A 16691-nucleotide genomic window follows, 5' to 3' on the forward strand; every position below is an offset into this window, starting at 1 on the left:
AGCCATGGGGTGTGATGGCATCTCCACCCAACGTAATCCAGACGGTTTAAAGGATGTGGAAGGATGCGTGTGGGACAGTGGGAATAAGGCACCTTCCTGTAAGGGACGGGAGCCTCTGGTTTGGGTTCACAGGGTGGGCTTAAAAGAAATCCCCTTTGTGCACATGCACACAGATGCACCCGGAGTATCAGAACACATATCCGGTGTTACTGGCTGGACGTGTTCCTTTAAGATTGTCACCTTTAAGATCAGCGCAGCTGCAGGCCCCGCTCGGTAATGAGCAGCAGGGAAGCAGGCCACCCTGGGGGTTGGGGGCCAGGTGTTTCCCTGATCCTCAGAGTTAACTTTCTGACTTGAAGTAAACTTTCAGCAGGTGAAACAGTGCTGCTCCGCTCCCTCCCACAGGGGCTCATTAAAAGTAGCCACAGTCCCTCAGGGGCCCTGAAGGAGGGTGGTGGACTCAGGTGCCTGCAGGCTGATTACGGTGATTTACTTCCCCGCTCCCAGAGAAAAACAGCCTCTTTAGGGAAAGGAAGTGCCAGAGGCGAAGGTTGGGAATAAACCCACTGAGCCCTGCACCAACTTCTGAGCTCCCTGGGCTGCAGTGAGGTCACCTGCCACCCCTCCCAGCCCTGCCCCCAGCTGTTCTGCTGCTCGGAGCTTTGCCTAAACCGCAGGGGATGAGAAGCAGAGCCCGCAACCCCCACGCGGAGCAGGGAGTCCCTCTGCACCTGGTCCCGTGGGCAGTAGGTGCTCTGGCTCCCTGCTGGCTGACATACCAAGTTGCGGTCCCCCCTGGAATTGCAGATGAGATGCAACTTTGCACATCTCTTCTGTATCTAAACAGGCACCGACTTTTCCCAATCTGATCCGGAGGGAGCGCAGATGTCCCTGGGACCTACCCCTGGGTTCCAGGAGAAGCCCAGCAGGAGAGCAGGTCTTGCGGCTGGCAGGGCTGACTTGCTTGTGGACCACACACCACCCCCGCCCCCCCACTGCCCTTAGGGAACTTGCTTTGTTTTTTGTTTTTGGGGTTTTCTCCAGTTATCAATTTGTGACGGGCATATTTCCAGAACAGCAAATAACCCTTACTCCTCAGTGGCCACCACGTCACAGCTGGAAGGAGTCTCTGGGGCGCTGACCAGGACCTTGCACGGTTGCTTCATCAAGCTACAACAAAGGCTTCTCCCCCCAAGGGTGACGGGTGTTCCAGGAGGTGCACGTGTTCGGCTGGATCTGAGCCCTCCACAGTGCGTGCTTGTATCCAGACCTCACAGCCACCCTTTAATACGTACAATTGTCATGTTTTTATGTATCACTCAAAATAAATGGATTTTTTTTACTTTTAAAATAATTTTCTATTTTTATTTTTTAATACTGGGGATTGAACCCGGGGGCGCTCTACACTGGGCTACATCCCCAACCCTTTTCATTTTTTATTTTGAGGTGGGTCTTGCTCAGTAGCCCAGGCTGGCCTTGAACAGGGGCCCTGGAGGAGGATCGCCTCTCACGGTGCCTGCAGGCGGATTATGGTGATGTCCTTCCCCTGCAGCTGGAGAAAACCAGCCTCTTCAGGGGAAGGAAGTTGTGACTCTGAGTTGCTGGGATTACAGAGGAGGATACCACCACACCCGGGGTTAGGGTTATTCATTCATTCTTTCAGCAAATATTTATGGGACGTGTAACACAGGAGGGCTACTGTGCAATACTTGATTAAAAAAAAATGGTTGCAAAGAAAAAGAATAATAACTCTGTTACTAGAGATACAATTGTAAAAAAAAAAAAAAAAAGGAAAAATCTGATGGGTTTTTAATGGGATAGTCACATGAAATTTGTTAAGCAGCTTCTAAAATTCACACGGAATAAAACATGCCCACGCACCAAACTAAACAAAAAACTGGAAATAAAAGAAAGAACAGTGAGGAGAGAAGTGTGTAAAACATCAGAGACTGAAACAACATTGAGCCGGGTGAAGGAGCACACCCCTGTGATCCCAACAGCTCAGAGGCTGAGGCAGGAGGATGGTTAGTTCAAGGCCAGCCTCAGCAACTTAGTGAGGCCCTGTCTCGATGATAATAATAATAATAATAACAATGGCTGGAGATGTGACTCAGTGGTTAAACACCCCTGAGTTCAATCCCTGGTATCAAAAATAAAACCAAATACAAACAGAAAAACAACACTTTGATCAAGGAGGGCCACTGAACAGGGTGGAGGTCCAAATACACCAGCAGGGTCCTGTGCGCCCTGCAAGGCTGCGTTTCCAGCCCAGGTGTCCACCAGCACCCACTCCCTGGTGGGAGAAACAAGGGGGACGGGGCCAGGACTCTGGGAGATGGCGCCCAGGGAGGCTCTCTAGCTACCAGTCCACTTCTCTGAATCGCTGAAGGGCAGCTGATCCACAGTGGCTGGAAGCGGAGTGATGGCCAGGGTGAGGAGGGCTGTGGGTGGGCAGCACACGCCCAGGTCAAAACACACTGCGTGGTGAACCCTGGCAGAATTGTGGGGGAGAGTATCCATTTTGGTGATGAAACCCAGGGGCTTCAGCACTGAGCCCCAGCCCCAGCCCCTCTGTTTTTGGAGTCAGGGTCTCACTAAGTTGCTTAAGGCCTTGTAGGTTGCTGAGGCTGGGCTTGAACTTGTGATTCTCAGCCTCTAGAGTCTGAGGACTATAGTCATGTCCCAGCATGCCTGGCTAGAAAGAAATGTTTTTAAGACATTGCAGTTTTTGCCTTAAAGGACACAACCAAGAGAGTGAATCGGGCCTGTGGTGAGGGAGAAGCTGATGTAAATGGTGCACAGGACCCGGGTGGCTATCCAGTCTATAGAGACCCCCTGAAACCCACAACCAATATGTCAACCCGGCTGAAAACAGGCAGCGGGTTTAAAGAGACATTCCCCAAAGACAGGGGATGGCCACAGCCCTGGGCCACTGCTCACCACCAACCAGCTGGGGGGACCATCTGGCCCCTGGCCACAAACACCCAGGAGCAGCCGCAGGAGACAGCAGGTCTGTGCAGCACTGCCCACAGGAGAACAGGGCCCAGGACCATGGTGAGTGGGCAGCACACCTGTGCCACGGGACTAGCGGGCAGCTGGGAACGTGTGGCATGACCCACTGACCAGGCCTCCAGACGGGGAAGGCAGTGTGCAGTGGGGCAGGGCCCCGGCTTTTGCAGGACCGAGAGCTCTCCAGGTCTGTTGCACAGGGTGACAACAGACAAAATGGTTAAGCTGATGTGTTGTTACAGTACTTGATCTCAACTAAAATTCCAAAAGAAAACTTAGAGCCCCACCTCCGAACCCGGGGAGTGACACATCTGGGGGCTTCCTCCCTGACTCCCCCTGTGCAGCACCCCAGCTCCTTCCCCCAGGGCAGCGTGCCTCATCCAAAGCATGTCCCTCGATCACTGCGTTCCCTCAGGCCAGCATCCAGCCTGCAGCTGCCCCAGGTTCACAGGCTGTGCCCAGCAGTGAGAGCAGCACGGCTAGCGAGGTGGCCGTCACAGGTGACCCCAGCAGCACCCACTGGGCGTGCAGCAGCTGCAGACACTCCCGAGATGACTCGTGACTCCCCACCTTGACAGTCCCAAGTGGGCACTGCGGGCGGGGAGCTGCGAGGAAATCAAGTGAGAGATCAAGCTAGCTGTCCGGACTCTGGCCATCCAGCCTGGAAGCCAGGCAGGTGACCTCTGATGTGGCCGTGTCCTGTGATGGAACCTGAGTCCCTGGTCCTGGGCAGGCCTCACCAATTTCCTTCTGGTTCTTGTCTCACAAATTTGAAGAATAAAATCCACAAACATTAACAAAAAGAAGAGTGGACAGAGTGGGATTTAAGTGAGAGAAGACAGAACTGGGGGGTGCAGGAGGAGCCTGCTGGTGTGCCAGGGCGGGGCCTCCTGGGAGACCAGGGCGAGTGAAGAGTCCCTACCCTTCAAACCCCAATTCTTGTGATGGGCAAGTGGCTCAGAGGAACAGGCCTGAAGGGTAGGAAGAGGGGAGAGAGTGGGTCCTCAGAGAGGAGAGGGACCACATGCCCCCCTCTGCTCCAGTTTTATTGGGGATCCCAGAGAAGTTTCCAGAGAGTCCTACCAGGTCCAGCTCTTGACTTTTGACCGACTAGGTCACCTGGGCCCATGCTGACCAGTTCTAATGGAAGGCTTCACTGTAGACTCTCCTAGATTTGGGGTTAGGAGGAATAAGCCTTATCTCCCTGAATTTCAGGATCTGGACTGTGAACAGGGCTACAAAAGGCTCCCCTCGGGGTAACTGGTTCCTCTCCTGCACATAATTTCAGGCCTGCATTTCCCTTGCAGATACCAGGTAGTATACTGAGGAACGTGACGCACCCTGTCCACGTAAGCCAGGCAGGGCTGCAGGTGAATTGCTTCTTGGAAAATCAGCACAGTGGGCCAGTTTACAGGATCATTCCCTGGACCTCCTGTTCCCACCACTCGAATCTGTCTGCCCCTATCAGCAGGGACAGTAGGGGATGCGTGGTTGGCCTCCTGAAGGCTCTGGTTGCCCAGCGTGCTCTGGATGCGGATGTCTGTCCTAGGTCCAGGGTCAGTCTTGGCTGATGCTTATGATCAGCAACAACCCCTTTTTGTTCTCAACCCTGTCCCCCATTTAATTTCCCGTGATTTTTCCTTTGCACGCAATACTGGGAATTGGCCCTTTGTCTGAAAAGTACCATCTAATAAAAGGTCACCTAGGGATCAGCCACATGGCCCCGGGCCCTTGGTGCTGGCCCAATGCTGTCACACTGTCCTAATTACTGTCCCGCCACCTCTGACCTTGCCAAGGCCCGTGTTGGCTGCTGGTCTGCTGAAAACATCCCGGAGGTCCACTTGGGTCCGGGACTGCCGAGCGGGACTGGGAAGAGGGGCAGCATGCTGACTGACCAGTCCTGGGAAGGTCAAGGAGGTCAGTCTGAACTGGGTGGCTCACAGATCAGAGAGGCAGGCAGTGGAGGTAGAGTGCCGGGGCGCAGGGGGCAGGGGGCAGGGGGCAGGGGACAGCCTGGGAGTCCTGGTGGGGGAGGCTCCAGTCAGGCCAGGGGAAGAGGAGGTCGTCCGAGTCTTCTTGGGTGAGCTACTCTACCAGACTAGCAAGCAGGGCTTCTAGCTAGGATCACCCTCATTCAACAAGTCGCCTGCACCCGCTGCCAGGCAGCTAGCTCAAGAGCGCACAGGCTTGAGTCCTTTCTTCCTGTGCAGGAGGGGTTCTGGACAGGCAGGCAGTCCAAGACCCAGGTGGACAGGCAGGAGCCCATCCCTGTTCCGCGGCTGTGCTCAGCTTCAGCTAGAAGCTCACTCTTCTACTTGGGTCCTCTACCTGCCTTCCCAAGCAACTCACTTCAAAGATTTTTTTTTTTCCACTTTTATCTTCATTGTCTTTCTACTCTCTGAACCTTAAAATAGTCCTTTGACCTTGGGAGAGGTAATAAAAAACGATATGACACTTTATTTGTTACCATTAAAAATATGTGAAATCATGACAATTTCAGCCCCCCCCCCCCAAACTACACAACAAATCAAAATGGGCTACAACGTGATTAGCCGGTAATTACCGGTAATCAGAAACTTGTTTCTACATAATTCAAAGTCAAGAAAAAAGGCAGACGGTGGAGACTACAAGTTGGCCTCCCCCTGCCGGGGAGTCTTCGTTTCTAAGGGTGCTCACCCACGAACAGGAAGCGCCCCGGATTTTAAGGAGAACCAGCTCGAGCTAGAGCAGGCCTTTGCTGCCCCCTGCTGGAGTCTATCGCTAACTCCTGGAACTGGGGAGGGAGGCTGGAGGGGCTCAGGCAGGGGGATCACAAATTAGCAAGCCACGGTCCCCAAATAGCAGCGGGTAGGCTGGGGGTGTGCCTCGGTGGTTAAGCACCCCTGAATTCAATCCCTTGAACCAAACAAACAAAACCCAGTTACAGTTCAGACGATCCAAATAACAAGGTTTGCTGCTAGCAACCGCCTCCCACCGCGCAGAGCCCGGTTCTGCGAAGGCAGCGCTCGCCTGACCCCTCCGTCGTGGTGCACAGTCCCCAACACCTGCAGCCGAGTCATTTCCCACCAGGTGACCCCGGTGCCTTCCGCTCTGCGCTCGGCCTTGCGAGCGCAGGACCACGCCTCCCTGTGGAGCCGGGACCTAGACGCGGCTGGGGGCCGGCGCAGGCGGCGTCTCCCGGTGCGTTTTCCGGTGGCGCTTGGAGGTCCCGAGCTGGCGGAAGGCGCGGCCGCACACGTCGCACGTGTAGGGCTTGGCCTGCGTGTGGATGCGCCGGTGCACGTTGAGGTTGCCCATGTGGCTGAAGCGCTTCTTGCAATCTGTACACTCGTAGGGCTTCTCCTGGGTGTGGACCCTCCGGTGGCCCTGCAGGGTGGACTCGTGCGTGAACTGCTTGTGGCAGATGGCGCACTCGAAGGGCCTCTCGCCGGTGTGGATGCGCTTGTGCACGCGGAGGTCTGAGGCCTGCATGAACCCCTTCCTGCACTCGCTGCACTTGAAGGGCCTCTCCCCGGTGTGAGACCGCTGGTGGACGGCCAGCTGGGATCGGTAGGCGAAACCCTTCGGGCACACCCCGCACTGGTGCCGGGCAGGGCCCGCAGGTGGCGCGGTGCTGGGTGGAACTGCGGGATTTACCCCAGCTGGACCCAAGAACCGGCGGGGATCCGGGGAAGCTTCCTGGGAACGTCTCTGCCGTTTGGAACGGGGTTCCCGGGGAGGATCTTCTCCCTGCCCAGCGAGGGTGGCAGGGGTGCCAGCGCGCGCATTTTTACTGCAGACTTCTTGGGGCTTCTTCACAGAGTCTGCTGGAAGAAGGAACACACACAGCACTTACCAGAGAGCATTCTCCAGGATGCCCGAGGCCTGGGAACTGAATGCTGATGGTGCGGGAAGTCCCCAGCTCCCGAATGGCACCTGGGGCTCCCAGTCTACTCACCAGGACCCTGCGGAAGCTGAGGCTCGGGAGACCTCTGGACAGGGAGGTCTCCCCCTTCCTTCACATCCTCGCCCTGGTTCTGCAGGTCTGCTTCGGCAGGAACCGGCTCTGGCAGGACTTCCTCACCCTGTCAAGTGGTGGCACACAGAATTGCCAACAGGTCCCATCGGGTGGAGCAGGGACTTCTGTCTCTTCCTGCTCTGAACCAACCTTTCCAAATTTGCTGGAGCTGTCTGGACCACCCCGTGGCCAAAATAAGCGACCTCGGCTAGTTCCTAGGTCCTCTGCTGATGGGACCTGCCACCCTTCCCTGGAGACCCACTCCAGGGGGCTTTCTCCTCCTCAGGGCTCCTCTCTGTCCCTGACCCCTGTCCATCCGTGGCAGCATCCCTAGTCTCTACCTGCTGGACACCACTAACAGTCTCCCCATGTACACACAGGACAATCCAAGGAAGTTCCCAGACATGGCCGGCTACCCCGAGGAAGGCAAAACTACCCCGGCTGAGAACCACGCCTTCAATAAGGAATTAATAAGTTTCAGAAACTGGGTCCTTGTGGCCAGTTGTACCCTGAAAGGGTCTTTTGGAGACTGGATGTGAGAAACTCGATCCAGCCCACTTGCCATGGCAGGCAGACCCAGCCCTGTTTCTCAGGGACCGCTCTCCCACACCCTGAATGCCAACAGCTTGGACAGGGAGAAGGTCAAGAGCCTTGTTTGCCAGCACCTCTGTCAGCCATGGACTGTGGTCCAGCCCACCCTGCATCTCTCAGGCACACCTGTGTCCTCTGGTGCCTCCTCCCACCTCCCCAGGGGGCATCGCACTCACCCGTTGTCCTGGTCTCTGGCCCTCCTGGGGGTTTTGCAGTTCCTGGCTGGCCTCGCTACTCGGAGGAGGTGTCTTACTGGCTGAGGATGGGCACTTGCTGGACAAGTCCACCATGCTATTTGACTCACCAGCCATGGCCTCCAGCATCTGAGCATCCGGATTCTGCATAAGGAATTTCTGTCCTTCTAAAACAATGATGGACTGTAGGGGACATGACCAGACAGACACCCAGTAAGGACCCAAAATGGCTCCCCCTCCTCAGCCCGGCTCCCCCTCCTCAGCCCAGCTCTGGAACGCTCAGGCCCCGCTGTTGTCCCCTGCCCAGTCCCTCTTCCTGGACACAGAATTCACTCTCTAGCTGCACTGTCTTATCTGAATGGTCCCTGTCTCCAGCTACAGAACATGGTGGCATTCTCTGGTTCCTTTCTCCAGAAGTGCCCCGCCCCTGGGCCAGGGCTTCCATCGCCACCTGGACCAGCCACCCTTGCTGTGGTCTGGGGGTCCTCCCAGTACTGTGGGGTTCTGCCCAATAGAAGCCAGAAGTTGGAGCATCATAACAATGCATCTGCACCCTGCCCTTGGGCAAGATGACTTTATCACCATCTGAGGTCTCTTACCTATTGTCTGTCTCTGTCTTAAAAAGTAACATAAAATGCTAATTTAAAATTTACAAGTTGGGCTGACCTGCTCCATCTCAACCTGGCACAGTCCTGTCCCTGTCTACCTGGCTACAGGTGGAGACGTGGTGCCCTGAGACTGGAGCCTTGTGGGGGCGCTGTTTGGCTAGTCGGGGAGCCCCTGTAACCCAGGCTGACATCCTGTATCTCATGGGAGCAATTTCTGCAATTTTATCAAAGCTTACCATTCCCATTCTCAGGTCGCCCTTAGAATTTCCCACAGACCCCACCACACGGCTGAAGTGCCAGAGTGGTCAAGCAAACTCTGCAGGAGGCCGTGGCTTGGAACTGGCCTTGTGCGGAGGACGGTTGAGCTAAGTTTAGGTCAATGTCGGGTGCTCTAACCAATTAGCCAAGTGCACCATGACCAAAGTACCTCCACACCAGGCTTCCCCTTCCCATCCCATGCCGAGGATGGGGTATCCACCACAGGTCCCCGAGGATACCCACAGACAACTGCACTTCCTGCTTTGCTCAGTTTTGTTTATAATTGCTCCCATAAACACTGGTAAGTTTAATTGGTCTGTAAGTCTTCCTTTGACTCCGTGTTAAACTGCAGTTGTGTCCACTTATAAAAACTCCCTGTGAATGAACCTTTTACCCCATGGTGGGGCAGAGTGTGCACACCCCACTAGACCCTGGGGCCCTTGCTCCTGCCACACTCCCTTCCTCACTCTCCAAAGCATCCAGGTGCACACAGCCACCTTAATGGAAGGTGCCCTGTTTAGACCCCACCCACTCCAGCCGTTAGCTGGGAGGCCACCTGCAAGACACTGGAGACGTCATCACAGTGAGGGAGCTAGTGGCCTCTGGTGGGGAAGGCCAGGGAAGCGGCTAGTATCCCACAGACGCAGGACTCACAATGGACTACTACCCACCCAACACCCCTGCTGTCCAGTGTCATGGACCCTCATGGAGTCCAAAGGCTGTTACTGCCCTGCCAGCCACAAACCCATGGCCACCAGACACTGGCCATCTGAGACAATGAGAAGCTGCCACCTGGACTCCAACACGTCATGGTGAACATCTTAAGGACGGCCTTGCCCCCCCCACCCCCCCACCCCCGCCGTGGTTGTAGACCCGCACTCCTCACCCTGGAGCAGCTGACGTTTGGGGCTGGGCCACCCTGCTCTAGGGACCGTCCCCTGTCTTGCCAGGGGGTTAGCAGCCTCACTTGCCTCACCCATCAGATGCAGGTAGTAGCTCTGCCCATTCCATCGTGACAACCAAAAAAGTCCCCAGACCTTGCCCAGCATCCCTCATGGGGTGCTGCCCCCTCAGGTAAGAGCCAATGAGGGAGTCAGCCTGGCGGCTGACCGTTGCTGCCCTCTTCCCCACGCACTCACCCATTTCTGGGGCTTCCTGTGGCTCCTGAGCAGGTCCTCCAGGTCCCGGCAGCTCGTCACACCGCTCTCCCTGACCAGGACCTGCAGGTCCTCGGGCATGGAGATCATGAATTGCTCCAGAATCAGCTGGTCCATGATCTCTTCCTTGGTGTGCAGGTCGGGCCTCAGCCACAGATGGCACAGCTCTGACATCCTCTTCAGATCCTGGACGGGGTCCGCGTCCCGCGAGGCCACGAATGTTCTAAAAACCCTGTGCCAGCTCTCTGGGCTGAGGCTGGGCCTTGGGCTTCCTGGGGACGGCGAAGACAAGGGCTGATCCTGCCCAGGGCTGTCCTGGGGCCTTCTTTCACCTGGTTTTAAGGTGGGGTCTGCTGCCATCTGTGGAGGGCTCGCCATCAGGATCCGATGAGCTTGTCAGAAAGACAGGAGGTGACCTGTTCCCCGTGAGGACTCTGCAGGACAGTGGGCTGGTCAGTCTAAAGCGCTCCATCCTCCTTCCAAATCCCTCACACCCAGCGCCAGATGCTCCCCCACAGGTGGTGTGCCTAACGGGGAATTGGTCCATTCTATCATTCACCCAACACCCAGGCACCACTACATGCTTTGACTTAGGGGTATGAGTGGCCATTGGATTGACCGCTGCATGTCCAGACGTGGGGCTGGTTTTCCTATCTATCAATAAGGACATTATTGTTATTTATTTTTACTTTGAAGTGCAGAGGATGGAACCAGCGCCTTGTGCATGCTGGGCAAGTGCTCCACCACCCAGCTAGGTCCTCAGTTCTTTCTTGAAACTGTCCTTTGAGACGGAGCCTTGCTAAACTACACAAGCCGTCCTCAACCTGCCTCAGCCTCCTAATAGCTGGGCTCACCAGTGCCCCGAGGTGGTTCTGTTCAATTGCAGAGTAAATAGAATAATTATATGAAGCTCCCAGAATCTACTAGATGCAGAGCAAAAATCATGTTTAGTCAGAATTGTGCAGAAAAAGAAAAGTATTTGCACCCTGAGAATCCCATGTGACGCAGCAATTTTGGAAATATTGACTCAGCTTGGCCCCCACCACATTTCCTTGCTGGTCTCAGAATATTTTGTTGCTCCAGGAAAAGGAGGATATAAAAAGATTCTCAAGCCGGGTGGAGTGGCACACACCTATAATCCCAACAGCTTAAGAGGTTAAGGCAGGAGGATCGCAAGTTCAAAACCAGGCTTAGCAACTTAGTGAGGCCCTAAACAACTCAGCGAGACTCTGTCTCTAAATAAAATACAAAATAGGGCTGGGGATGTGGCTCGGAGGTTGAGTGCCCCTGAGTTCCCTCCTTGGTACCAATAAATAAACAGATAAAATAAAGTGGACTACGTTGTAGCTCAGTGGTAGAGCACCTGAGTATGCACAGAGCCCTGGGTTCAGTCCCCAATACTAAAAAAAAAGAAAAAAAAAAGATTAAAATAAAAATGAATAAAGAAAAGAGAGAGTTCTTCTGTGTGATCCGCAGAGCAGCTCTGACAGGCAGACAGCAGTTGTGCCCTGCGTCCACAGCCTTGGGAAGGGAGCCTCCTCTCCCAGCAAGTGCCAGGCCCTAGGTCAGTCCCCAGCACTGGGGGAAAACACTCTAAAAAGAGAAAAAACGTCAGCCTGGAATTGTGAGTCAAGGGATTCATGCTACTGGGGTCACTTGTGACTGCTCCGTAGCCATGTGGAGTCCCTTCACCCCAGGGGAAGCCCTGGTCCTGGGTGGACGCCTCGCGGGAGCACTGCCTCCTGGTGATGTGTAGCCAGAGGCTGGATTTGACGTGAGGAGGGAGGACTCCTGCAAGGCTTTGTAGCAGAGGGGCAGTGTGCTGAGCACCCCTCAGGGAGGCTGATCCCAGAGGGAACCAGGGCAGCACGGTTCACCCTGAGTCTAGCCATCGCCCCGTCCTTCAGATCACCCAAGGGAGCCGCCCTCAGACCCTCAATGCTGTGTGACAGCTTGAGGCAGAGTCCTCAGCTCATCCCCAAGCCCTGCCAGGCCTCGACCTCCTTCTCAAACTGGGGACAGAAACACTCTAAATGGGGGTCAAGGCAGCAGATGCGGGTGGTGCCTGGGCATGTGGGCATGGGTGGGCACTGATTCCTGCTGGGCCGCAGCCCCCTCCAGGCACAGCTGGGCCCCACCTGGTGTCAGCACGTAGGAGCCAGGGCTGCCTGCAGACATGCATGGGACAGCCCCTCAGAGCAAGAGAAAAGACACGGCCAACAAGGCTGAGTGGGACCAGCTCCCCTGCAGCCGGCCTCCGTCTACCCCAGAGGACCTCTCACCTGGCTCCTCTCCTGGCCTTCTCTCCAGGCCTCCTCTCCTGGCCTCCAGCCTCTGGCATCTGGGCTCCACTCCCAGAATCATCTCTATTTATACAGAAGTCAGGCCTCACTTCCTGTTACCTGGCCCCGCCCAGTGATAGGTTGATCATTCCAGATTTTCTGCGAGGATCAAAACACACAAACCAGCAAAATCCCATCGGGAGGAAATTGACTTATTCAACACACCCACTTGGAAGGAGTGCCTTTTCCGAGTCTATGGAAGTATGTCGTGTGCTCCATGAGTTTGAAAGGGCGCAGAGGCACAATTTTTAGCCAATTTGGGTCCATCTTTTTTTTTTTTTTTAACTATAAATATATATTAAGGGGCTGGGGCTAGAGCTCAGTGGTAGAGGGTTGCCTAGCACGTGTGAGGTGCTGGGTTCAATCCTCAGCAACACATAAAATAAACAAGTAAAATAAAGGTATTGTGTCCAAATATAACTAATATATATATTAAAATATGTATGAAAACATTTCATTTTATATATATACACACACACACACACACACACGCACACACACACACACATATATATTTTAAATATGTATTAAAAGATTTCATTTAAAATACATTGACAACTGGGGCTGGGTTGGGGCTCCGTGGCAGAGCACTTGCCTAGCACATGTAAGGCCCTGGGTTCAATCCTTCAATCCACATAAAAATAAATAAATTAAATAAAGGCATTTGGTCCATCTACAGCTACATAAATAAATAGACAATAAACAAGAACACCCTGACAGAGGGATGGCTGTGCTCAGTGGGACAGAGCTTGCTTGGGTAAACTGAAAGGACCCGAGCACATCAGGACCCAGAGACGGGAGGCCGGGGAGGGGGTGGGCAGGGTGTGGGGTGCCTGCCCCGCATGGCACAACCTGTCCCACACATCCTCCTGGGCACGCTTCCCTGACTCTGTAGACCACGCCAGCAGATTAGGCAGGCCCAGGGAGGGACCGCCGAGAGGCTGGGGGTCTGGCGCTCCCTCCAGGGACCTTGGGACTGAATAGGACCAGGAGGCCCAGTGTGTCCCTGAAGGACTGCTCCGAAAGACAAGTCCCCAGATTTGGTGACCAGGGATCACAGACGTATGCTGTGTCCATCTGGGTGCATGACCGTGGACAAGTGCTTGGGTGGGGTCTTGTCCTTCACCATTCAGGACCAGAAGTCACCAAACTGTGCGCTGCCAAGTGTGGGTTTCGTGGTGTGTTCATGACATCTCAGTAAAACTGTGATTTCTTTTCAAAAAGGCAGCAAAAGAGAAAGGAGAGAGAGACAGAGAGGTGGAGAGTGTATCCCTGACTTCCCCAAAGTGCCCAAGACAGCAGTGTCTCCACCAGGACACGTTGACAACAGGCGGTGAGTATCCCATTGGTGACGGAGTCTGATTTGTGCAAAGTTTTGACAGTACTAATTCCCAGATCATGGAAAAATGAAAGGTAGATACTGGATAATCAGTATTAGTGAACGTTTAACTTGTTTTCATCAGCTTGGAATTAACGTTAAAACTTTGGCTCAAACTAGATTCGATCACTGGTTTGACATCCGTCAACGTACTCTTTTACAGCATCAGTGGGAACCAGAGAAAAGCAGGCCCACCCTGTGCCCCACGCCGGGGCTCCTGGGGGTGGTTTCTGGTGGATTGGGGCCTTGCTTGGGACCGGGGCTGCCAACCCCTGGCTGTGCCTCACAGGTTTAGAAAAGCCTTCATGTGGGCTGTGAACTGTGCATTGTAGAGTCAGTGCTGGGTAATAATTAAGGGTTGGGCAAAATTAGGGTATGATTTTGGAAGCTCCATAGGATGGAAGTGGAAGAAAAAAAATCATTCAAGCACAGTCTTAGCACATTTGAGTTCACAGTGGACTTGTTCAACCTCCAAGATGAATCCCAGGGACGTTGGTTTAGATGGATTCTGCTTCACTGCCCTGGGAGATCCTGAGCAAGCCTCTGGGTCCTCACCCTGAACTCCTGCCGGTGGCTTTAGGGACACTTCACCTTCCTGCATTCCCTCCAGTGAGCAAGACCCCGACCGCCTGTGCCTGGCACACAAGGTCATTTAATCAAAGAACAAAAAACAAACTGTGATTACTTTTTCTTGTTGACACCAGAGGTGCTGATAAGAAGTCAGTTGAGAATGGATTCAGCCAGCACATTATCTGTAATCCCATCTACTCAGGAGCCTGAGGCAGGAGAATCCCCAGTTCAAGGCCAGACTGGCAATTTGAGAGACCCGGTATTTGAAATGGTATGAAAGGAAAGGAAAGGCTAGGGTGTGGCTTGGTGGTAGAGCACTTGGCTAGCATTCCTGAGGCCTGGGTTTCAACCCTTGACAGCACAAAAGTATTTTACAAATTAAGAAAAAAAGGAACGGATTTGTAACTGGAGTTAGTAGAGTCTGAAACCACCATTTACCTACCAGATGGCAAAATCCTCCACTCTGGAGACCTGTCCTCTGGGGCTGTGTGCCTGCTGTGAGTTCTCAGTTGAGCTGGACATGTCTAACTTAGGCCGGGGCCATCACACTGCCTTGTCCTAACAGAAGCCCACGGGGGGGGGGGGGGTGCTGGCTCAGTGGGTAGACTTCAAGCCTGACCTCTGAACTCTCTCTCTCTCTCTTTGTTTATTTGTACTTATTTTGCTGGGGTTTGAACCCGGGGCCTTGTGCATTCAAGGCAAGCACTCTATCAACTGAGCTATATCCCCAGCACCTCTCTCTTTTTTGAAAAATCATTTTTAGTTGTTGATAGACCTTTATTTATTTACATGTGGTATTGGGAATCAAACTCAATGCCTCACACTGGCCAGGCAAGTGTGCCACCACTGAGCCCCAGCCCCAGCCCTCTCTCTCTTTTTAAATAATTCCTTCTTTTGGTTGCCAATGGACCTCCATTTTATTTATTGAGTTATTTTTCTGTGGTGCTGAGGATGGAACCCAGGGCCCCACATCACAGGTGCCAGACAAGCCCTCACCCCCAGCCCCGGCCCCGCCCTGAATTGTCTTGATTACATCCCTGGATCCCTTCCCAGACAAAAGGCTTTCATTCAAAGCTCCATTGAAAGTCTCTTTGCTTTCTGTGTTTAATGACATATACTTATTTGACCAAACACTTATATAAAAGGTACATAACTTGATTTTTTAAATTAATTCCTTTATTTTTAATTGGCCAATAACAATCGCATATACTCATGGGGTACAGAGTTAGACTTTGATCTATGTGTATGTTGTGGCTTGATTAAATCAAGCTGATTAGCATATCCAGTGCCTCTTCTGATCTTTGTTGTGTGGTGAGAACATTTAGAATCTACTGTGGGGGCGTTGAGCCTCTCTCAGCCCCCCGTGGTGCACTTAACAGAGAACCACCTTCACCTTCAACAGATCTGTCCCTTGCCTCTTAAAAAAAAAAAAAATGTTGCCCTTCAATAGACAAATGGATAAAAAAAATGTGGCATTTATACACAATGGAGTATTACTCTGCATTAAGAAATGACAAAATCATAGAATTTGGAGGGAAATGGATGGCATTAGAGCAGATTATGCTAAGTGAAGCTAGCCAATCCCTTAAAAACAAATGCCAAATGTCTTCTTTGATATAAGGAGAGTAACTAAGAACAGAGTAGGGAGGAAGAGCATGAGAAGAAGATTAACATTAAACAGGGATGAGAGGTGGGAGGGAAAGGGAGAGAGAAGGGAAATTGCATGTAAATGGAAGGAGACCCTCAGGGGTATACAAAATTACATACAAGAGGAAGTGAGGGGAAAGGGGGAAAATATAAGGGGGAGAAATGAATTACAGTAGAGGGGGTAGAGAGAGAAGAGGGGAGGGGAGGGGGGGAGGGGGGATAGTAGAGGATAGGAAAGGCAGCAGAATACAACAGACACCAGAATGGCAATATGTAAATCAATGGATGTGCAACTGATGTGATTCTGCAATCTGTATACGGGGTAAAAATGGGAGTTCATATCCCACTTGAATCAAAGTGTGAAATATGATATATCAAGAACTATGTAATGTTTTGAACAACCTACAATAAAAATTAATAAAGAAAAAAAATGTTCTTTTCGCAATTTCAAAGTATGCAGTACATTTTAACTGTGGTCACCAGGCCGAGACTTTGATATTAAACGTTGTTGAACAATCACCCCGACAGGGTGATTAATGGCCATCAACAAACATGGCGACACTTGACCACTGAGCCACATCCCCAGCCCTTTTTGTTTTTGGGACAGGGTCTCCCTAGGTTGCTTAGGGCCTCGCTAAATTGCTGAGATTGGCTTTAAGCTTGTGACCCTCCAGCGTGAGTCTCCAGAGACACTGGGCCCACAGGAGTGGCCACCACACCCTGCCCCCTCCCTTTTCATGCCTGCGTGTGTGTAAGATGCTCTAGGGGTTGATCTGGGGGTGCTTTACCACGGAGCCACAGCCCCACCCTTTTATGTTTTACTTTGAGACAGCCTGAGTAACGGAGGCTGGCCTCGGGGTGCTCCTGCCTCAGCCTTCAGGGTCACTGGGATGAGAGGTGTGGGCCCAGCTCTCTGGAGAGCAGTGATCCCTTGTCCTTG

General features: G+C 53.0%; 1 protein-coding gene across 1 annotated transcript; it reads right to left on the reverse strand.

Annotated features, from left to right (window-relative positions):
* Positions 1-6150: 6150 nt before the first annotated feature.
* LOC143384170 (zinc finger and SCAN domain-containing protein 5B-like) lies at positions 6151-10174 on the reverse strand. Its single transcript, XM_076839220.2, has 4 exons — positions 9797-10174; positions 7774-7974; positions 6947-7073; positions 6151-6815 (listed from the first exon to the last, which is right to left on the reverse strand). The coding sequence occupies exons 1-4, from the start codon at positions 10172-10174 to the stop codon at positions 6151-6153; spliced, it is 1371 nt and encodes a 456-aa protein (XP_076695335.1).
* Between the last annotated feature and the right edge of the window lie 6517 nt (positions 10175-16691).

Source organism: Callospermophilus lateralis, chromosome 18, assembly GCF_048772815.1.
Source record: "Callospermophilus lateralis isolate mCalLat2 chromosome 18, mCalLat2.hap1, whole genome shotgun sequence".
Lineage (NCBI taxonomy): Eukaryota > Metazoa > Chordata > Mammalia > Rodentia > Sciuridae > Callospermophilus > Callospermophilus lateralis.